We start from the raw sequence: 24,483 nt of genomic DNA, 5'->3' as shown, positions 1-24,483 counted from the left end.
GGTAGGGCCTTTGGAGGTGATTAAGTCGTGAGGGAGGGGCCCTCATGAATGAGATTAGTGTCCTTATAAAAGAGGCCCCAGAGAGCTTCCTCATGCCTTCTGCCATGTGAGTATACAGAGAGAAGGTGCCATCAAGGCACCAGAAAGCAGGCCCAAATCTGCCAGCACCTTGATCTTGGACTTCCTAGCCTCCAGACCTGTGAAAATACATTTCTGTCATTTATATGCCACTCAGTTATGGTATTTTGTTATGGCAGCTTGAACAGACTAAGACATCACTGCCCTTAGTCTAATCCCTCTCAAAACTGTTCTCTTCACTGTGGTCAGAATCATCTTTCTAAATTTGATCATGTCACATCCCTGATTAAAACCCTTTATTCGTTCTTCTTTGTTCTCCAAAGAAAATCCTAGCACCTTGGCATGCACCCAAGGCTCTTGGTGATCAGATGTGGCTCATCTCTACAACTCACATGCTGCTCACCCTGCCTGGCCCTTGCCTGTCCTGTGCACACCATGTCCAGCATTGGGAGGCACTTCCTCCTTCCTCTTTACTAGGTATATTTATACTCAACCCTAATCCTCAGCCCAGGCCTTTTAACTCCTACTACCCCTAGGAAGCCCTCTGAGATACGACTCTACCTCTTCAGGTTGCAACTAATGTCCCTCTGCTGCCTCCATAATGTCCTGGGCATATATCCATTCCCTACTCTTAGAACATGATTATTCAATTTATATATCTGTCTTTTCTACTCAATGAATGTGCTCTTCAGTATGATCCTCAGTACTTAGCACATAGGAGGCGACTACAGTTCACTGAGTGAATGAATGATGAAAAAAATGAAGACAAGGGGGCAAATGTGAGTCCTATCAGTTGGAACACCTCTGCTGAAGCCCAGGCTGGAGTGGAATCTTCTGTGGGAGTTGCCCAGACCAGGAGATAATGCCACAAACCCTGAGAGAAACACCAGCAAAGCCAACCTTCCAGATCTGGGATATCCTACAGACCTACCCAAATCACCACACACCCACACTCAGAGGACGTGCTATTCCCCTTTCAAACTGAAAAAGCCAAGCCTCATGTACAAATTGAAGTCGACTACTTTTACCTAATAAAATTGAAAATGGTGCCACATTTAAGAGTCCGCACACTTTCTACAAGAAGGGTAGGGATGAAGAAAGTCACTGCCCTCATTCTGTAATTTATAGGCAAAAATCCCTCTGTTTATTGGATGAAGTCTAGACCCCCAGACTTACAAAGCCGTTCCTTATCTGTAGCTACCTTTCTCTTCAGTCTGCTCCTGTACAGGCTCCTTCATGGGGCCCATGTTCTAGCAGCTCCCTCCTATTTAATTTAGACAACTTTGTTCTTTGCCAAAGTCAATAACTTGGTTATTTAAAGAGAGTTCAATAACGACAGCAATATTTAGACATCCAGATAGTCTTCAGTCTCATTTTGGCAGATAAAGATCTAGCATGTATTATTATCTTAAAAATGAGAAATAAAATGTTTTCTCATTTCACCAGTATTCAAATAATAGAGTAGGTGTCTTTTGACATAAGACGTGCTTCAAATAAATTTTGAGAAGTTCAATTTGTCTGAATGCAAATGAAGCATAATTGATTTTTGACATTTTAATTTTAAGTGAGTTGGTTGTCAGATTTCACTTGAAAAGAACCCACAATATCTACATCAAGGGCATGTCAACTATCTTCAACCATCATTGTCATTTTTATATGTTCATAAATTTATCCTACTACTATAAATGCTATCATTTGACGTGTGAAGAAGGAAGGATTATGGTTAATCAAATTTCCAGCTTATTGCAAATATCATAAATACCATACAGGAATTAATAATTTATAACAATCCCTACATGTATTCCACATTATTCAACAACTGATAAAATTACATATGAGATGATATTGAATCCCCACAGAGGTCAAAGCATCATACCAGACATTGCATCTACAGACAGAATTCAGAAACGGCTTCTGCCCAGTGGGGAGAGAGACCTGAAAACAAATCATCCCAATTCTATAAGATTTATAATAGTGGTAGGAAATAAATTTTCAGATGCACAGGAGAGAGTATGTTTGCCTTTAGGTCATGAAAAAATGTAACAAAAGAGGTGACACATGAGAAGTGTCCTGAACAACCTGTAGGAGTTTGTCAGGCAGAAAGAACAATGAAAGTGACAGCCCAGAGCCATGAAATGAAGGGTGTGGAGTGGCAGCAGAAAAGTCTTCAAGGAAGGGCCAGGATGCCACACTAAAGACCATGGCCTTTGCCTTTGGACAATTAGATTTGCTTTTTGGGTGAAGACAACTCTAGTAGAGGTATATAGAACAGACAAGAAGGAATAGAGGAAGACAGGAAGCCTGGTTTGGAGGCTCTTATAAAAATCTCAGCAAGGCATGATAAAGCTCTGAATCAGAGCGACTGGAATAGAGGTGAATCAAGATGTTTATCAGTTACCTGTTGCTGCATAATAAACCACCAAAAAACTCTCAGTGACATACAACGGTAAGCATTTGTTCCCATAGGGCTGAGGGTCAGTTGGGCCGGACTCGGCTGGCTTTGGCTGACACAGCTCTGCTTCACAAGTCTTATGTTCCTCTTGAGACCAGCAGCTAGCCCATGTAGCTTTATGTTTTGGATTTTTGTCTTAAAGTCCACATTGGAAGCACAAGACACAGGTGAAAACACTCAAGACCTCTTAAAACCCAGGCTTGGAACTGGCACACCATCATTTCTGCTTTATTGGCTAAAGCAAGCCACATGGCCAAACCCAAAGTCAGAAGGTGGGGAAATATACTCCACCTCTTTAGTAATAGGAACTGGAAAGTCAAATGGCAAAGTGCAGGAATACAGGAGTGAAGGACCGGTAACAATAATGCAATACACCACACTCTGCCCTCTGGGCCTCAATTGCTCACATTCCTCCCAAATACAGTATGTACAATATATGCTCACGCCCACCCAAGGACTCTCAAAAGTCACGTCCCGTAATAGCATCAGACTCAAAGTTTGTGATCCTGTAAGCTACACTAGATCCAGATGTGTCTCATCTTGCTAAGAACAATGATTGCTTTTTGTTCAGAGAACAATGAACAAAAAAATGAGCTATCTGCCCCCACCCCAGCCCACACACATACACATACAGGGCCTATAAACCATGGTGAAGCTGGGACACGATAACTGCAATGAACACTCCCCTTTAGGAAGAATGGCAGGCTCATGGCAGTCACCGGCCTATAGGAATTCTGAAATCCCGCTGGGGAAACGGTGCTCTGTAGATGGGGATGTTTCTTGATTAGGCCTGGGTTCTGCTCCCTGGAGCGCCTCCGCAGTCCATTGTTCTCCACTGTTTTTGACTCTGTTCTTTGAGACGTCCTTTCTTTTTCATCCTCCTCTTCAACCATTTCTGAAAAGGGCTTTAGAAGATATGCCATTTTGGCAACTGAACAACATTCTCAGCCTGCCTCCTGCATTAGAAAGTTGGGAACTCAAGAGATTTAAATATTTTTGAAAAGCTTCAATCTCTTTTAGTCCTAGATGGCAGTGTTGTTGCTAATTCAAATTGTCTAAAACACTTTGTGAATTTCTATGCATTCAATTTCAGTCTACTCTGTGTACCCACAATTTTATTTATTTTTTTGGTGAGGAAGATTGTCCCTGAGCTAACATCTGTACCAAGCTTCCTCTATTTTGTATGTGGGATGCTGTCACAGCAAGGCTTGATGAGTGGTGTGTAGGTCCATGCCCAGGATCCAAACCCATGAACGCCAGGCCGCTGAATCAGAGCACACAAACCTAACCACTACATAACTGGGTGGGTCCCTCACAATTCTTTTCTAGACATGCTTCTCTCTCTCACTCTTGGCTTAATTGCTGCTGCTAAGCACATATTAGACTAATGTGGCACCATGCTCTTAAGCTTTCCGAGTGTCCTTTTTACCAGCTGAAAAGGTATACTGCAGGCTCTCAATTCTCTTAGTCTCAGGTATCTTTTATATTACTAAATATTATTGAGGACTCCAAAGAGCTTCCCTTAGAAAATTCTAGAAAGTACAAACTACACAAGCACCCATTCCATTAGATATCAGTGCAATGATGTAATTGTATGCCATGTAACCTCTGGAAAACTCCCCTCTATGCTTATGAGAAAGTAGGAATGAAAAAGACAATGTCTTCGTATTATTACGAAAATAATTTTGAGCGCACGGGTCCCCAAAAGGATCTTGGGAATTCCCAGGGCTTATCAAACCACATTCTGATAATCAAAAAGACACCTTTTTTCCTTTCAGAGGTTCTAACTATAGTTTCTATAGCCACACCCTTAATTTTCCCACAGGTAACATAAATGGAAACATACTCTCTCTTCATCTTTATCTCTCTGTAGTCTTTAAGAGCCCCATCTAAGTTAAGGATGTGGAACTCCATAATTTAATACACAAAATAATTCTTTGATGGAAATATTTTAGATGAGATACAGTGGTTATCTACAGTACTAACTCATCTGGCATTCTGTTAACTTCAACTGCAAAAGAGAACATCCAATCATCAGTAAGATAAGAAGAACTTTGAAAAGACCGACAGAGTTGGAGAGACAAAAATTAGAGATCATGACTCACCAAGTAGGATGGCTCTGATGGAACCCCAAGGGTTTGGTTGGAACTCTGAAGGGTTACACCTTAAAAATAAGAATAAACCAGGTCCTCAAACTCAACTTGGAATCACCTCAATCCTTGATTGGATTAAGGTGATATGGGAACGCCCATTCCCCTAGCCTAGCTGCCTGCCACAGTGAAAGTAAATCTTCTGTGGGAGAAGAAAACAGCATTTAGAGGCTCAAAGTACTTTTACAATTATCTATAACCATGTCAATCCTCAATAAAGAAATGTTCAAGACTAGAAGGCACAATGTAACCAAAAACTGAGAGAAAGAATGTAAAAGGAGATGCATAGGATACCCAGATAATAGTTATCAGACACAGACTCTAAAAAACTAAGATTAATAGATTTAAGAAATTAAATTACAAGATTTCAACAGAGAATTAGAAATTCTAAAAAAGAACCAAATGGAAATTCTAAGCTAAAAAGATGAAACAGCTGACATTAAATACTTACCAGATTAGGTAAACAGTAAAGTAGACACAGCTGAAGAGAAAAATAGTTTCTGCTACGATTTTTATTGAGATTATCCTGAATCTGTAAATCAATATGGGAAGAATTGACATTTAACAATATTGAGCCTTCCAATCCATGAACATGGCATGTCACTCTGTTTACTTAGGTTCCCTTTCTCTCAGTAATGTTTTGTAGAATTCAGTGTACAGGTCTTGAACATCTTTTATCAGAATTACACCTAAGTATTTCATATTTACGATGCTACTGTAAACAGTATTTTTAGTTTCAAATTTTTGTTTTATGGTAGTATATGGAAATGCAACTCATTTTTGTCTTGTATACTGTAACTTTGTTAAACTTATTAGTTTTAGATTTTTTATGTATTCTGTAGGATTTTCTGTAGAGTTGAATATACCATGTGAAGAGAATTTCTTCTTCCTTTGTAATCTGGATGACTCGCATTTCTTTTTCTTGCCTAATTGTCTTGGCTACAAACTCCAAAACAATGCCAAATGGAGGGGGATAGCAGACATCCTTACTTTGTCTCTGATCTTAGGGGAAAAGCATTGTCTTTCACCATTAAGTACAATGTTAGCTGCAGGTTTTTCTTAAGATGCCCTTTATCAGGCTAGGGAAGTTCTCTTTTATTCTTACTTTGCCAAGAGCTTTTATCAGAAATGAATGTTGGATTTCATCAAATGCTCTTTTTGCATTTACTGAAATGATTGTATGGTTTTTCTGTCAGTCTGTTAATATAATGAATCTAATTTTCTAAAGTTAGCCCAAATTTGAATTCTTGAGCTAAATCTTATTAGGTCATATAAATTATCCTTTCTACAATTCATTGGATTCAAATTGCTGAAATTTTATCTAGAACTTTGGCATGTGCTCGTGGTGAATATTGGTTTGTAGTTTTCTTGTGATTTTGGTGTCAGGGTAACGCCGGCCTCATAGCATGAGTTGGGAATCATCCCCTCTTCTATTTCTTGGGAGCACTAGCTGAGAACTGAGATATTTTCTTCTTTAAACATTTGAAAGAATTCACCAGTGTAGCCATTTAGGTTTGGCATTTTCTTTGTCAGAAATTCCTGTAGAATCTGTAATGATGTCACTTCTCTCACTCTGATATTGGTAACTTACGTGTCCTTTTCCCCCCCCTCATCAGTCTGGCTAAAGGTGTATCACTTTTATTGACCTCAAAAGACTAGCTTTTAATTTCACTGATTTTCTCAATGGGTTTTGTTTTCTATTGCAATGATTTCTTTCATTTGCTTATTTTGAGATTCACTTGCTCTTATTTTTCTAACTTAAGTAGAAGCTGAAGTCATTGATTTGAGTCCTTTCTTTTTCTAATATAGACATTTAATATAATTTCCCCTGTACTTACTGCTTTAGCTGATTCCCATAAATTTTGATAATTTGTTCATGTGCATTCAATCCAGTATACTAATTTTTTCTTTCTTTTTGTATTGAAACTATTTGTCTCTATATTTAAAGTGGATTTCTTGAATTTAGTATATAGTTGGATAAAAAAGACTCAATCTGATAAGGGTAACTGACAATTTATTTAATGTAATTATTGATGTTGTTATTTAAAGCCACCATCTTACTGTTTCCTATTTGTCCCATCTATGCTTTGTTCAACTTTCTTCTTTTACTTCCTTTTTTTGGATTGAATATTTTTAATGACTACATTTTATCATCTTCATTAGTTGTAACAGTTTTTCTTTTTGCAGTTGCTTTAGGGTTTACAGTACACATTCTTATCAGGGACGATACTCAGGTCATGTTGTACTGCCCCGCAGTTAGTGTACGCACCTTAGAGGAGCATACTTTCATGTCCCGCCTCCCATCCTTGGTGATACTGTTGTCAGACATTTCACTTTACCTATGATAATCACGCAATACCTTGTTATTATTTTTGCTTTAAATAGTCAATTATCCTTTAAAGATAATTTAAAATAAGAAAAAAGTCTTACATTTGTTCACGCCATTTTTGGTTCTGTTCATTCCTTTGCATAGAAGCAGATTTCTATCTGGTACCATTTTCCTTCTGACTAAAGGCATCCTTTGACATTTCCTGTAGGGCAAGTCTGCTTATGACGAATTCTTACAGCCTTTTTAGGTCTTAAAAAGTTTTTATTTCATTTTTGTTCTTGATATCTTTGCTGGGTATATATAACTCTAAGTTGAGTTTCTTTCTGTCAGTACTTTAAAGATGTTGCTCCACTGTCCTGACATTCCTATCTTTGTTCCTGTGTCTTTTGACCTTAGCTGCTTTAAGAACTTTCCTTTGTCACCGGTTTTAAGGAGCTGGATGATGATGTGCTTTGGTGTAGTTATCTTGTTCTTGGGGTTCACTGAGTGTCTTGGGTCTCCCTTGCTTCCCTTTCTCAGGGATCACTGTCCTGTGCTGCCTAATGTCTAATATTTGAAAACTGTTTCACATCTTTCGTGTATTTTCAAAATTTCAGATGGGTAAATCCAATCTCTAGTATTCCATCTTGGCCAGAGGCAGAAGTTCAATTTCAGGTTTCCCATTTTCATCATATAAAAATTTTATTTTTTGAACTTATTTACTTTTAAATTCCATGACAAAAATGTTTTGTCTATACACATGAAGATACTAAAATTGTTTTATTTATCTCACTTCTTTTAATACACGTTAAGTGCATGTATAGAAAAAGGCAATAGGAAAATAATAATGGATCTAAATACAGCATGTAGGCAAACACACTTATATGTCTTCTAAACCTGTTCGATAATGATATATAAGGAAACTTGTTACAAGTCATAATGCTTTTATAATTTGTCAGGAGAAAGATCACATTAGCACCCCTTTATGCTTCAGTACAAATATATTCTGGGAAAAGGTAATATTTCTGTTTTTATTTCTTAAAAGTAATTATTAGTATGTTTACACTTAATATAGCCTTAAAATTTTCCATCGCTTTGGAAAACCATAAAGTTAGTAAGCTAGCTAGATTTCTTTTTCATTTTAGTAAATATTTTCATCTCAGAAGTCAAAATGGGGCAGGAGTGCGGTATACAAGGTATAGTTAACTCTTTGGAAGAAGAGACTACAAGAAGGTAAACACGCCAGTAGCCCTCCTCGTCTTACACCACTGAAGCTGCAGATCACACAAGCAGATGTACACATCCACCTGTTGTCAGAGGTATAAATTCTTTTGACAATTAACCTTCCTAAATTTTATGGTAAGGTCAATAAAAATAATACACACAGCACACAAAGAATTACAGAAAGTTAATGATACAGGCCACAAAACAAAATAATCCACACTTCTCATCTGGGAAAAAACAAGGTAATAATACTGTAGTAGTATCTAATATGAAATTTTCACTGATTATAAGTTAATCATGTTGACTGAAACTTTACTGTATAATTTTGTATTTATTAATTCATGAAATAATCATGAGAAATTCAGCTCTGCTTAAGTCTTATAAACTTTTAAAAGTTATCATAGGTAAAGTGAAGTTAACTAAAAAAAAAAATCAACCAGGAGTAGGGATTTGTCAGAAGTATTATACAGTAACATAAACACAATAGGTATAATGTAATCTGTGCAATTCAAAATTCCAAAAATTGTCTTATCAAATGTACAAGTAATAAATAATAGTCATACTTGACTTCATCAAGCTAACAAAATAATTACTAACCAACCTTGTATTTTATTAGTCAACTGCTTAGAAATACCAATTGCCATTTGAAAATTACTTTCATAAAAATAGAAGGCATATCAAACTCTTTAATCCTCAAACATCCAAAAAAATTTGGAAGACAAATGTCAATCAAAAATATATCTGTTAAAAAAGGAGATTAAAAAACATACATAACCTTTTTTTGCACAGTTTTCTACTCTTATGAAAAAGGGCACTTAGTGTATAGCTAAAGCTTTCAGAAAATAAAGATCCTGTTGGTTTCCTACTTGATGACATTGTACAGTTTTTAATATAAAAATATAAATATTTTTTGACAGTCAGAGAAGATGAAATAGTGGTTGGTATAAAATTCCATCACGCTTTTACTTGAAAAAAAATTTTTTCCCAGAGGCCATGAAAACAATACTGATTTCACGTAGTTCTGTGTTGCCAGAAACTTCTCGAATTACAAAACATTAAGGTATTCACTGAAATTTCAAAAGTGGGCCCGTAGCCTTTTGTTTTCTTCTCGTAGTCTTTCAATTTCAGCCACTAAACCTTCATTCACTGAGTATCTCTCCAACAAAGAGTGCATTTCATTCTAGAAAGAGGAAAAAATGCTTTTAAAATTATTGGTATTTTACATTTATTTGGCAAGCTGTTTTATACACTTTCAGCTATCATTTCTCTCATGTTCAATTAACTTAGCTGAATCATATTTCTTGTACTTAACCACCCAAACGACTTCATTAATATAAATGAAAGATCACTGGTGAAATTTATATATTTGAAAGGCTTACATCTGCACATTTGGGAAGCTTTTTGATTACTTACTAAAAAACAAAATGAAAAACAAACCTGTGAAAAAATAGCCTTAACTATCATAGGTTAAAAAGAACAATGACTAGTTAAAATCTATTTTACTTAGTAAATTTCTAAAACTCCCTGTTTATTTATTTAGCAAATAGATATAACTAAGTAAAAATATATTGTCCTTGAATGGATTTTTCAGATCCACAACTCCTCACTCATTTAAAACAAAATTTGTCATACATACCAATTGCATATGAAACTGTTTAATCATCTCCACTTGCAAATTCACAATGTCCCTATGGCATGCTTCTCTAGGGAAGAATATAAAATACTTGTTAGAATTATAACAGTTTTACCACTTCTAGATCATTCAAGAAACTGGCTAAACTTTGGTTTCAAATTATTGTATGTTAATAATTATTATTACAATAATAAAAATACCAATGCACCTAGCATTTATTTACTACATGCTAGGCACTGTTTCTTGTACTTTAAATGTAAGAACTTATTTAATCTTCACAACTAGATACAATTATTTCCTCTGTTTTACCAATGAAGTAAATAATCCATAGACCAGTTATAACTTATCCAAAGTCACAGAACCAGCAAATGGTGGAGCCAGGATATAAACCAAAGCTGTCTGCCTCCAGAACTCTCACTACACTACATTCCTGAATATAGAAATTATCAAGGAAAGACATGTTTATACTACAATGAAATTCAGATAATTCACTAGGTTACAATGCTTTAACTATTATCAATATTTTTGCTATTAAAAAAATACTTCCAATAGAATGGAAAAGGGCTATTTGGGTGGTTATTACAGAGGTTACTCAATAAAATACAATTAATTCGTGACTAGAAAAGAATACATGAAAATTATGAAGTATAACAATAAAAGAAACATTCAGTCACCCATCACACAATTTATGAGCTGGAACACTAACTAGCAAGATCATAGAAGCTTCCTGTGTGCTCCTGCCTGATTCCATTGCTTAACTCTTGGGAGAAGACCAAGAAAGAAGTAACTATTCTGCTGAATTTTGTTTAAGCAAACAAATGCTGAAAAAAAAAAAAAAAAACATTTGTATAGAGTGACATCAGCATCATGGCAGAGTGAGTCCTCCCTGTAAACTTTCCCCTCAAAGATACAACAAAAAGGACATTCACATTCCAACAGAGGACATCCACACAACACAAAAGATGTCTGAGAGACCCACGCAGCCATACCTCAGAAGGTGGAGGTGCTGGAGCCCCCACCCCTGCCCTAAGGAATTGGAACAAGGTATGAGAATGCATCTCTTCCTCCCTGAAGGACAGCAACCTAGGGACTGCGCGTGGCCTCCGGGAGGAAAGCAGGGAGGGAGTGGTGGCCCTCTGCAGACCACCACAGATCTCCAAGGTCCCTCACAGCCTGGGGGAAAGCCCCTACAGATGTGACTAGCTTTCGCAGAGGTGTCTTCATCAAGCCAACACCCCAGGAGAGCAGACAGCAAGGGCAGAGCAAGAAGCCCCCAAGATTATGCAGGAGAAAGAAAGCGCTCCTCCCCAAGCGCGGCGCCCCAGACCAGCACCTGGGAGCTGTCCTGTGGATTACAGCGTGCTTGGAATATGCAGCTCTTGACCCCCACCCAGTAGTGACAGGTGGAAGCGTTGATCATGATAATGATATGAAGAAATGGAAAGATACTCCAGGCACACGCATTGGAAGAATAAACAGTTAAAATGTCCATACTACCTAGAGCAATCTACAGGTTCAATGCAATCCCAATAACATTCTTCACAGAAACAGAACAAAGAATCCTAAAATTCATATGGAGGCAACGAAAGAGCCCGAATAGCTAAAGCAATCCTGTGGAAAAACAATAAAGCTGGAGGCATCACAATCCCTGACTTCAAAATGTACTACAAAGCTATAGTAATAAAACCAGCATGGTACTGGTACAAAAACAGGCACACAGATCAATGGAACAGAATTGAAAGCCCAGAAATAAACCACACATCTATGGGCAGCTAATCTTCGACAAAGGAGCTAAGAATATACAATGGAGAAAAGATAGTCTCTTCAATAAATAGTGTTTGGAAAACTGGACAGCCACAGGCAAAAGAAGGAAAGCAGACCATCATCTTATGCCATACATAAAAATAAACTGAAAATGGATCAAAGATTTGAAGGTAAGAACTGAAACCATAAAACTTCTGGAAGAAAATATAGGTAGCACACTCTTTGACACCGATCTTAAAAGGATCTTTTCAAATACCATGTCTTCTTGGACAAAGGAAACAAGAGAAAAAATAAACAAGTGGGACTTCATCAGACTAAAGAGCTTCTGCAAGGCAAAGGAAACCAAGATCAGAACAAAAAGACAATCCACCAAATTCTGAGATAATATTTGAAAATCATATATCCAACAAGGGGTTAATTTCCTTAATATATAATGAACTCACAACTGAACAACAAAAAAACAAACAACTCAGTCAAAAAATGGGCAGAGGATATGAACAGACATTTTTCCAAAGAAGATATACAGATGGCCAACAGGCATATGAAACGATGTTCAAATCAACAATCCTAAGAGACCTACACACCCCTATGTTCACTGCAGCATTATCCACAATAACCAAGATGTGGAAGCAACCCAAGTGCCCGACTGATGACTGGATAGAGAAGATGTGGTGTGTGTGTGTGTATATATATATATATATACATGATAGAATACTATTTAGTCACAAAAAAAAGACAAAATCATCCCATTCACAACATAGATGGACCTGGAGGGTATTATGTTAAGCAAAATAAGCCAGACAAAGAAAAACACTGTATCATTTCACTCATATGTGGAATATAAACAAACACACAAAGAGAACAGTTGAGCGGTTACCAGGAGAAGGGGGCTGGGGGTGGGCACAGGGAGTGAAGGGGAGCACTTCTACGGTGACGGACAAGAAATAATGGACAACTGAAACTTCAGAATGTTGTAAACTATTATGAATTCAATTTAAAAAAACACATTTGTATAACACGGAATCTGTACTCAATATATTTTTGCTGTACTTGCTTTTGAGCATTATAAAAAGGGGACCACACCCTATGTAGTTTTGAGTAGTGTACATTTAAAAAATAATCAAATATCATGTTTTCAAGATTCATGTTCTATATATCTGTAACACACTGACTTATACTGGTGTATACGATTTCCTGTCAGTTAACATCTGGATTGTTTTAAAGTTTTTATTATAACAATGTTTTTATAAGCAATCATGGATATATCTCCCAACCTATATGTGCCAATTTCTGTAGATGCTGAGTTATAGGTATGATCCAGACATATACTTCTTTAGTTTTACAAAACAATACAAAGTGTTTTCCGAAGTGGTAGTATCAATAGACATGCTCATCATCAGTATAACAGAGTTCCTCTTGCTCTATATCCACACCAAGACTTGGTGTTGCCAGACTTCGTACAGTATTTTCTCATCGAACGGGTGTGAAATGGCACTGCACTACATTTTCAGTTCTCTGATTAATCACAGGGTTGAGCATCTTTCCTTATGTTCATATACCATTCCTCTTCTGTGAAATATCTTTCAGTGTCTTTTAACTATTTTTCTATTGAATGTCTTTTTTTCTTATTTATCTATGAGTTCTTTACATAACCTAATCCTTTGCTGGTTATTCAAGTACTGCAGACTTTTTTCCCCTTTACATCGTTAATGGTGTCTTGTGATGAACAGATCTTATTAGTATTCTCAAATTTACTAACCGAAAAATGCGGTCAAATTTACCAATCTATTTTTATAGATAGTGTATCCTCCTATTTTTTAATAACTTCCCTACTCGGAAGTCATATATAAATTCTCTTACGATGCCTAAACTTTTTCCCTTTACATTTAAACTCTGACTATTTTAATAGCATGGAATAGGGATCCATACTTTTCCTCTCGTACATCACATTTCCATATATGCATAGGTTTCTTTCTGGTCTATTTGATTGCTTTGGGCAATTTGTCCACCCCATGCTAATGCTACACTATTTTAATTATAGCTTAATAATTAAGCTTATCCATCTGACAAACAAGTCCCCTTCAACCTATTCTTCCATAAAGTCTCTTGGTTATTCCCAGATCATTTCTTCTTTCATATACATTTTGGAATTATCCCATCATCTTCTTCCCAAAAACCCAGTTGGGATTTGATTGGAATTGCATTCAATCTATAGACCAATTTAGAGGAACTGACATCTTCATAACATCTTTCCATTTATTTAAGTGTTAATGCTTTCTAATAAATTTTTTTAATGTTTTTCTATAAAGATCTTTTACCATCTTTGGTTACATTTACTCCTAAGGAACCTCATTTTTTCCATTGCAAATATAAGGGTCTATTAAAAAAATTTTCTCTTCTGCTTTCAGTTATGACAGAAGCTGTATTAAAGTTGAAGGAATCAGAGAACCACTAAGGTAGCCAGGATCTGAGGGGCCGAGGTCTTGCAAAGAAGGGAAATCTATGAGGTAAGCCCCACGTTTACCTCTGCTTTTCCCTCTCGGGGATGTGCTGATTCCACAGTGTGAGAAAAGAGGCTGAGCTGAAAACACAGCGCTAGAACTTGAGAGTCTCACTGGGTCGGGGAGTCTTAGAGTTTGGGACCGCCAAGGCAGCCAAGGCTGCCAGGTCCAAGATCCTGAAAACGGGGAAGCTGCAGAAAAGTAAATCTGAAATTGCAATTTCCCCTAGAGACATCTGTTGGCTCCTAAGCAATGCTCACACAGGGCTAGATGACAGGAAACCAAAAATAAAGTAGCAGCTAAAGAGTAGAGACAGATTTCAGCAGCCTTGAGATGCTGGGGAAATGGAGGTTAAATTTCAGGACCCACCAAGGCAAAAAGGCCTGGTGAATACTCCAGACATTCAGCTGAGATCCTAGAAGGGCACAGACAAAACCTTAGGAATAAAGGCAAACCAGAAATAAACTGGCCCTAAGAAGACCTGAAACCCAGCAAGTACAGGATCAAAGTGATCTACCTGTCAGAAGAAACTTAGGTCTTCTTGAAAGATAACAGGAATAGACCCACAGACTTCCACTTAAGATGTAATCTCTCCAACCCTAACGAGAACGAGCCAGAGAATCTATAAAAGCACACACTTTTAAATTCAACTTTGAGATTGCAAAGAAACCTAAACTAACTAAAATCCAGAAAATGATGAGTCCTCCTAGGAGAAGAGAGCCCCATGACTGCTTTCATCCCTGACAGAGCAGTCGGGGAAGAAAGCTGCCATGGATAGGGTTAAGAACTACTTGAAATTTTTACAGATTTTTAAAGGCCAAGTGAAGACTAGAACAACAGTTTAGAATCCCAAAGAGTCCCAGTCACAAAGAAATCTCCGTTCACCCACCAACTTTGCCCCACAGGCCTTCATTCATTGCTTATGTAACAGTTCAGAGGCAGAACAGGAGGGCTGAGAGAAACCCCATCCCACTCCCACTCCCCACCCCCACTCCCCAAGGCACAGATGCACAGAGCCTGGTGAAGACTCAGGGCAGGGGAGGAGAACTGAGAGTAAGCCCTCCGAAGCACTTGAGGCCCCCGTGGAGAAGGCAGCCGCCAGAGCTGAGGGAGAACAGCTCATGGCCCCTCAACACCCTCTTCTGTCCGTCCACTGTAAGGCGCAGCTGTGCAAGACCTGAGGTCAGGGCAGGTGGATTTACAGAGATCTTCTGAGCCATTCTGAGTCCTCACTGAGTCCCAAGAAGAGACTGCCTATTGTTGACAGAGGGGCGGAAGAGCTGAGAGAGACCTCTGCAGGCCCCCTGTACCCCAACGCCCCAGGTACAGGCATGCAAGGCAGCTGAAAGCTGAGGCAGGGCAGCGATATCTTTCTAACTCTGCCCCAGCAGAAGAACGGCTCCCTTTCTGTGTTTCCAACATTGCTTTATCCACATATTATAGTCAGTTGTATCCAGACAATTCTGCTATTTTGTCATATATATGTATTCCTGAAAACCTTGTTTTCTTTAAAACTGTGCATTGAAGTTAACAGAATCAGATTTTTAAAATATGGTATATACATAATGGAGTATTATTCAGCCTTAAAAAAGAAGGAAATCTTGCAATAAGTGACAACATGGATAAACCTGGAGGACACAAGGCTAAGTAAAATAAGCCAGTCACAGAAGAACAAATACTACGTGATTCCACTTACGTGAGATATCTAAAACAGTCAAACTCATGGAAGCAAAGAACAGAATTACGGGTGTCAGGGGTTGGGGAGAAGGGAAAACGGAATTGTTAATCAACGAGTATAAAATTTCAGTTATACAAAAAGAACACGTTGGAGAGATCTGCTGTACAACACTGTACTTATAGTTAAGAATACTGTATTGTACAATTAAAAGTCTATTAAAAGGGCAGATCTCACGTTAAGCGTTCTTATCACAATAAAACCAATAAAAAGAAAGTTAAGAGAAAAGAAAATAACAGGACTTAAAGAAAAAAGATTGTGACACTTAAAATTTATGCAACTCTGTAACCAAGGCACTAACAAAAACAAATTCTAATAAAAATACCGGCATAGTTTAAATATTAAATAATAAAAGTCTTTACCTTAAAAAAAGTGACTCATTTGATAAAAGGGGAAAGAAGATAGAAGGAAGGATTGGGGGTGTCAAGCATGGAGGCAAGGATAAAATGTGCAAAGATGGGGAATAATCACAAAATTAGTACTTCCTAACACAAGGCAGACAGCCAAACCAAGTTAAGAGGAAGGGAAAAGGAAGAGATGGACACTGTTTTGGCTGCTGTTACATGAAGCAACAAAATCTCCTCATCACATTGTCATCACTCCCCTATTTACCAATCACAAGTGAATTAATCCACATTAAAGAAACACACACCATGGCAGGACACTGTACCAATCCCAATTAAATCATAAGGCCTTTGCAGACAGATCATTCCTTTTTGCACCCTTACTATCTAGTACATATACTAGGCACAGCGCAAATGCCAAAACGATGATTTTTCCTTAAAAATTTATTTGTTAACCCTTAAAAATATATATATTGAAGCATTTTTAACATTAAAAAGAAACATGCACCAACAAAAACTGTGTTTCTTCTCCAACATTCTTGTTCACAATAATCCAAATCTGAGCTAGAATACTAAGTAAATATAGATCAGAAAGGGAAAAAAAAGATTCTAACAATTGAAAATAGCTTCCAAAGTATATTGAGATAAGTAAAAGGAAGCAGCATTCTCACACTGTTCAAAATCCAAAGGATGAGAAGCCAAGGGTAGATCTGGGCAAGAATATTTTTAAATTAAGTATTACATTATGATGTATTCTATCTGAAAGTAATCAGAACTCCTTTAAAAAATATTTTTCTTTACTACATTACTGCACATAGCATACTTATCTATAATATAAGATCTATAAATACTGTATATAAGAATCCCACTTGAGCTTACCAGAATCTGTCCAAATTTTGATGATTACAAAATTCACAATGGCAGCCTGCCTGCTAGACTGTCCTGCCAAGTTATCTAATAATTGCCCTCGGCAAATGTGCCTTTTCCTGGCTGATATTCAATAAATTCAGTACATCAAGATCAACAAAACTCATAATGTTTTCTATGGTTTTATGGACACCAGAATCTAGGCAAAAGCAGTAAACCACCAACACTACTTACAGTTCTAGTTTTACATCTAATAAAAAAAAAACAGTAAAATTCTAGGTAGAAAGTGGAATTTCACAATGACTACCTAAAGTCATCCAATGTTTCCTGTATCATGTTCTGAATAAAACGGATTTGAACAGATGTCAATGGTGCATTTGGCCGATTATTTCCAATAGTATCAGCTATTTTTTCTGATAGTGAACTGGCAACTCCAGCACTGACAGAGGATGCTATCTTTGGATCTAAAATAAAAAATGAGGAAAATATTAATAGTCAACTTGGACTAAGAGACATCAAACATTTCTAAATAAGATTTGGCATGAGAAAACTTGAAAAACTGGTAAAGAACAGTGTTCCTGTGACATTTAGAAAAATTCAGTCTGGAATACAAATCTTAGAAACTTTCTATGACATAATTTCTAATAGTCATCTATCTATATATATAAACTGCCAACTGTCTAATGTAATAACATACGACAGAGGGATTAATCTTGAAGAATCTCCAAACCATTTCCTCTTATAAAAGATGAATGTGACAAGCTGCACCACAAACTAGATAAACCAAGACTATTAAAAACAAACAGAAGGAGTACAGCAGTAAAGTAGTGCTACAGGCAAAGCCCCAGAGTTTAAGCTAACACAATATATCCATGGAAAACCTAAAGTCAACTACAGATGTCTATAAAAAGAGTTGCTTCTATACAAAGAGTTGCTTTGAATGGTAGACAACAGAGCTGAACCTAATACTAACATCCCTTTAAATGTGATCAAGTTTTTAGGGTGGGTTGCATGAACTCTATGGTTAGGACTTCAATGAAAAAAAAAGAGATAATCTCAAGTAGTTAATGACCCATTTTCAAAGGGTCCTACATTATATTCCTATCTGTACCATATTAGATCAAGACACTTACAAATTAGACTGAAAATGAAATTCACACCAAAAGAATATCAAATCAACATGGTTGAATTTAACCATTCATACACATTTTATTGTCTTTCAGTAAGAGAGTTACACTAGAGAAGTGTCATAAATTTTAAACTCCTTGAACTTTTTCAGTCCATGATCACCCTATTTATCCTTTTCAAGTTAATAGTGGGAGTTTTCAACTTAACACTTTCAAACATCAGGAAGTGTTATGTACTCACTTGGAGTTGAGGATCCATTGACCGGGGCTTCATGTATTAAGTGGGCTTCAATTTCTTTCTCCGGCTTTTCAAATTTCTCAGGACTTCTCGTTTGATTAGATGATGGAGAGGTATTCAGATTTCCAGTTTCAGCACCAGAGATCAACTGTGCAAACTTCACATTTTAAATAAACAATTAATATATAAATTCTGGTTTTATCCATATTGTCCATATAATTTATACTTGCTTTTCTCTTTTGTCCCAGTAGGTAGGGTCAGGGAACAAAAGAATAGGAAGGGACATAGAAGGAGAAAAAGAAATTGCTAGGACTAGTCCCAAAATAAATCAAGTTTACTAATCAAAAACAACTTCAATGATAACAAGATGAGGAAAAGCTGATTTACTAAGCATCTGGTGCTGAATATCATTTAAAATGGCAATCACAAGCAAAAAAAACCACTTCTACATTGGATACTATACTATAGCTGAAGTAATGATGATGAATTACATTCTTAGCACCATCAGTTTGCTCTAAGGCTTAGGGTAGATGACTTGACCACCAAATTGGTGCTTTCTGTTGCAATAGAAACACATTTTAAAAGAATTCAGGTATAAAATATTCTTACAAAGTTAAATCAAGTATCTTGTCTTAGAAAAAGACAGTATAAGTTTACATCTGCTATTACTTCCAAAATATCCAAAGAAAGATTTCAAAAGTACCCTTTAGTTTTTAACATGTGACATAAAGATTTAAGAAGATTTTTCTACCTAGTAAGTGCCCAGAACTGTCAATAATTAGGACACACCCACTGGCAGCTGCCGGCTCTCCAGTGATGAGCTCCCTTATTCTTGCTAGTGATAAACACACACAGTGAGTTCAGTATCATTTTCAGGCAGGTACCTGTTTGAAGGAGTCCTTAGGTTCCTGTTTACCCAGATAGATTTTCTTAGATTCAGCTGTCAGATCATGATTTTCATTTTCTTCTTTCCCTGGAGAGCCCAAAAAGACATTCAGAGGACTAGAATGCAGTATTGCAGCACTGGAAGCTACTGGATTTTTTCTTGGAGGAAACACTGAGTTCAACTGTGGTAAAAAGTCAAGGCCTGAAAAAGAAGAGAAAAAACAGCATTTGCATATGATGTTCCCCAATCTTGCATATTTAAGAAAAGAACATAACACGACAGACAGGTCAATACGGTAGAAAGACATGTGATTTGGATTTAGAAGATAGGTTCATTTGTCAGCTCTACCCCTTACTTGATGTGTATTTTTGGGCAAAAGTCATAAAGCTCTGTGACTGTTTCCTGATCTATGAATGTGAATGATATCTATCTCCCTGAGTGGTGAGAGTTAAAAGAGATATTGTATATGAAAATATTTTGAAAACTGCAAAACACAATGAACATTTCAGTCGATATTAGTTTTTGGTAACTGAAGACTGTTAATGTGGTAGATCTGCAGTAGGTCTTGGCAGGCAGCCTCTAAGATGGCTCCTAAGCGTCCCTGCCTTCTGGCATGGATCCACGCACTCGTGTCATCTGGCCTTCGACTGTGGGATGGACCTAGTGGTGACTTGATTCTAACAAAGAGAATATAGCAAGAGTGGTGGGCTTTCACTTCCAAGATAAGGTTACAAACACTGTGGCTTCCATCTGAGTGCCCTCTCTCACTCTCTTGCTCACCAGCTCTGAGGGAAGCCAGCTGCCATGTCGTCCACTGCCCTGTAGGGGCCCACGCGGGAAGGAACTGGTGTCTTTGGCCAATGGCCACATGAATGAGCTTGGAAGCAGATCCTTGCCCAGTCAAGCCCTGAGATGACTGCAGCCCTCTTGACACCCTGATTAAAGCATCAAGAGAGACCTGAAGCCAGACACACCCAGCTACGTCATGATTGGATTCTTAAGCCACAATTGTGAGATGATAAACGTTTGTTCTTTTAAGCTTCAAAATGTTGGGGTAATTTGTTACACAGCAATAAATAACACAACACCACTTTTAATTTTCATAAAAATATTTCTCAATAGTTCTTACCATCTCCTTTGCCTACGGACTCATCACCTCCCTTGTTAACTACAGCATCTATAACAAAATTAGAAAAACAAATTTTAGAAATAGTGAAAAAGAAGCCATAGCAACTTAAGTTTCCTATTAAACTCCTAAAGAGTACAGAGACTAACGATTTTAAGAAGGAAAATCTCTAGGGAAGTTAAAGCTAGTACTCATATAAACTTCCTTTTTATTTTTTTAGCTTCATACATAGATGCAAATACAAAAAGAATTCTATGGCATAGAGTCACTTAACGACACAGAAAAGTACACTAGAAAAAGCACTGGAGTAGGCTGCAGAGATCTGTAATCCAGTTCCGCCTATACCACTTAAAAGCTTTGTGACCTTGGACAAGACTTTACTACAATTAAGCTTCAGTTTCTGCATCTATATAATGGGGAGTATGCCCTGACCATTTCACAAGATTGTTTTGAGGAACAACTGAAATAATGTAAACATATTTTGCAAGCAATACCATGTTATAAAAAACATAAGGTTTTATTAATATTTATTTCAATGGTAGAATACATATGAGAATATTTCAGTACTGTAATATTATTCATTTACCAATTAACGACCAAAAATTGTTTGACTCCCTTTTAACAGATTAATAGAAAAATGGGCAAAGGTCAAAAAAATTCACCAGAAATTCAAACGGCCAACAAATTACCATACATTATTATCATATTAGTAGGACTATCATTCACCCATCCATACATCCATCTGTCCATCTCTCTGCATGTGTATACACATCTAGCCAGTGCACAGCACCACACATTTTTAGAAGTTATTAGTTTTCTCTTAACAAAAACAGACATATTCTTGTTTAAAAGATGAAGAAATTGAGGCACAAAAGGTTAAGCCTTTTATCTAAGTAGAGTTGCATCCTTGAGATTAAAACACAAATCTCTTGACTATGAAAACCAATACTATATTTAGCATTCATGTTTCTTCCTTATCAATAACATGAAACTCTAATAAATGAAGGGCATATGGTTCAAATTCTAATCCTACTTTTAAAAATAGCAAAAGTAATTAAAGAAGAATTTCTATCCTTTATTCATTTCTCCTAAAAACAATTAAAGAAGATTTCATTTATAACTCAAACACTTCCAAAAAGCCCCTTCCTACACCATTCAGTCCACAAGTTACTCCAGGCTTCTCATAAGCCAAGCTCCCCAACTGGGTACCAACCTCCAAAACCTTTCTCAATCCAGCCCAAGCCACTTTTCCCTCCTTTGCTCACATCTTTCCTCTACTTACTCTTTAACTATGTAGCCTGACCTCTCTTCATCCTGAATGAAAGGAATCCTTCCTCTTTCATTAGGTTGAAGACTGGGGAATCTGACCAAGCAATTTTAGCAGTGATTTTCAGGATGGGGTAAAGGCAGAAGACACTCAATAATTCTGTACTGTCACCTAATAATTCTGTACCTAATAATTCTGTACCATTCACCTTCTCTGAAAATTTTCTTAGTAAACTGGCCAAAAAGTATGAATATTTAAGTCTGCCAAAATATCCTCTAGAAATTTACCATATTGTTGACAATACTGCTATGAACAGTGAGACTAGCCCATTAAGGAAAACGGCACGAACAATAGTACCAAAAAGCACAGCCAAACCCCACACCTAGTTCATACAGTGTGAAGAACAATGAGATATAATGTTTCCAGTTATTAAGCTGGCCAAGTTTGGGTTTTTCTTCTTTTTAATGGCAACAATCTACTAGCAAAGCAGAGAATGTGTGTGAGTGTATGGTACTTCCACATATAATTAGTGTAAAAGATGAGGCAATCTATCACCTAGCCATGTTTCTCCAAGAAAACACTTAATAAATACCAATTAAATACTAATAATCAAAGAAACAAATTTTTTTAAGTTAGGAAGATATTTTTTTGCCTTTCAAAATCATACAAGAATTTTGGAAGATCTATTTACAAGTAGATAGAAGTAAAAGACTGCCTATGGAGGCAAAACTTCTGTGGAAATTAAAATGCTAACTTGAGAGCTATTTGCAGAGTTCCCATGTGAAAATTACCAGCACATATTTTGGAATGATAACATTTGAAATATCAGGGCAAAGGAAAAGATACCACCCCGGGGATTGACAAAATTAAGCAAACTGTCATGAATAGAGTTAGACTGAAGATATTACCCATATCTTTTAGCCATAATAAAAATGTAATGACTACCAGCAAGAGAACATGATCCTCTGATCTGAACAGACTTACCATCTCTGATAGGTGAGAACATGTCACCTAAACTACTTTTTCCAGTATCATCAAAGCTAGAGAAATCCTGATTTTTTCCACTGTCTGTTTCCTTAGTTAAAATATCTGTATTTATGCTTCGAGGCAAACCTGATAGGAATTAGATATAAAAATAAGTGTTACTACATCTAAATAAATTTATCAGAAGCTAGGTTCCAAAAATTAATGCATTACCCACATTATTGGTAATATTAACACTGCAAGCATGAGGACAAGAAAGCAGAATACAACAATAGCTTAGTTAACATTTGCATGGAATGAAGGGCTCCTCAAAAGCCAATTAACTTATTTATCCATATAACACCACCAGCCATTTTGATGGAACTTTTCTAAAATAACTTATTTTGCCTCCGTCTTAAACAAAGTATACTGACCACAACTTATTTTTGTTACTGACTGACTCACTCTTATGATCACCTACAAACGATTTTTTAAAAGCCTGTAAGGTGTATCACACAATGCCTAACATATAGCAGCATCAAGTAATGCCAGTTCCTTTTCTCAGCTTGCAGTGAATGGACATCTCTTTTTCCCCTTCTGTTTTTTCTTCACTAACAGTGGGAGCTTAACATTGCTCTCAGCATTATCAACCTCAAATGACTTCACTAACCTCATGAAAGTTTACTAAGAGGAAGGAAAACGGAATACCAAACTCATAAAGAATAGGAAAGTAGATATCCTAAGGAGGCAGGCAGCAGTTTATTCTCAGTCAGAGTGGAGGCATGCCTTTAGGCCAGGGACTTTGTCAGATGAACTCTGCAGGCTCAGTAGCTTCTTGCTCATTTTTGGGTTAAAGACTGAGTTCTAGAGATTCAAGAGCTTTGATGAAAGTCTGGCAATTCAATCGGTAGCATGTTACAGCACTACATTTTAAAAAGTGTTTTGTCATTTATTTCCAAAATAAAAACTGAAAAGCCTGGGAAAAAAACAAAGAACAGCCAGTATATCCAAAAATGTCCAAGCCTGGCTAACGAAATAAATTTTTCTGATAACACCTGATAGAAAGTTAAAATAGAACCAAACATTTGTATATCACCATCATGGAAGGGTGTTTACACTAAGACTAAGAGTTAAACTGTTTTATAGAAGAAATTTCCTCTCTTTTTACCAGGTCCCTAACCTGTCTGAATGCATAACTTTAGCCTCTGGAACTTTAGGAAACAGAAATTTGATATCATTTAAAATACTGCTAAAGCCTTAATTTTTTACTTCTTAAATAAATGTTTCCTACTGAAAATAAGTGCTAGCAACAAGTCTGCAGAGGCTCTTTTCAATAACTAAATCAGGACGCCTTCAGTAGAAGAAACATGAATTTTTTTTCAAACTTTAGACTTATTTTACATGAAGCTTAAAATAATAGTAATAGTGATAATCATAATCATGATGACAATATTAGCAATAGCATAATTTACAAAGTGCCTACAACGTGCCAGGCACTTTCGATACATTTTCCCTGATTTTCACAGTAATGCTAAACGTTAAGTATTATAAATGGAAGAGAAAAATGAGATTCAGAGTGGTTAAGAAAACTGCCCAATGTCACCCTAATAGGAAGTGAAAGCCCTGAGACTTAAGTCTAACGTACTCTCAATGTTTCAGAGGCGGGGAAGGTACATGTGCACGCACACGTGCATGTGTGTATGTGTGTGTGTGTATGGAGAGAGAGAAAATGATGAAGCAAATGTGGCAAAAATGGGGAATTTATAAATTTTACAAAATTTATAAAATGGTGAACCTGCTAAAGGGTATTAGAACTCAGG

General features: G+C 36.8%; 1 protein-coding gene across 29 annotated transcripts in view; it reads right to left on the bottom strand.

Annotated features, from left to right (window-relative positions):
- Positions 1-7,671: 7,671 nt before the first annotated feature.
- The window catches only part of NEDD1 (NEDD1 gamma-tubulin ring complex targeting factor), a 46,234-nt gene continuing 29,422 nt past the window's right edge, over positions 7,672-24,483 (bottom strand). For all 29 annotated transcript variants that reach the window (XM_023631739.2, XM_070254433.1, XM_023631743.2 and 26 more), the window contains 7 exons: positions 22,685-22,813; positions 20,437-20,484; positions 19,306-19,508; positions 18,425-18,578; positions 17,364-17,520; positions 9,849-9,915; positions 7,672-9,392 (listed from right to left, as the gene is read on the bottom strand). In XM_023631739.2, coding sequence (XP_023487507.2) covers positions 9,288-9,392; positions 9,849-9,915; positions 17,364-17,520; positions 18,425-18,578; positions 19,306-19,508; positions 20,437-20,484; positions 22,685-22,813 — 863 coding nt within the window. In that variant the 3' untranslated portion in view covers positions 7,672-9,287. The remainder of the gene's footprint in view (positions 9,393-9,848; positions 9,916-17,363; positions 17,521-18,424; positions 18,579-19,305; positions 19,509-20,436; positions 20,485-22,684; positions 22,814-24,483) is intronic.

Source organism: Equus caballus, chromosome 28 (assembly GCF_041296265.1).
Source record: "Equus caballus isolate H_3958 breed thoroughbred chromosome 28, TB-T2T, whole genome shotgun sequence".
Lineage (NCBI taxonomy): Eukaryota > Metazoa > Chordata > Mammalia > Perissodactyla > Equidae > Equus > Equus caballus.
Note: the sequence above shows the minus strand (reverse complement) of the source record. Positions and strands in the feature narration are given on the sequence as shown.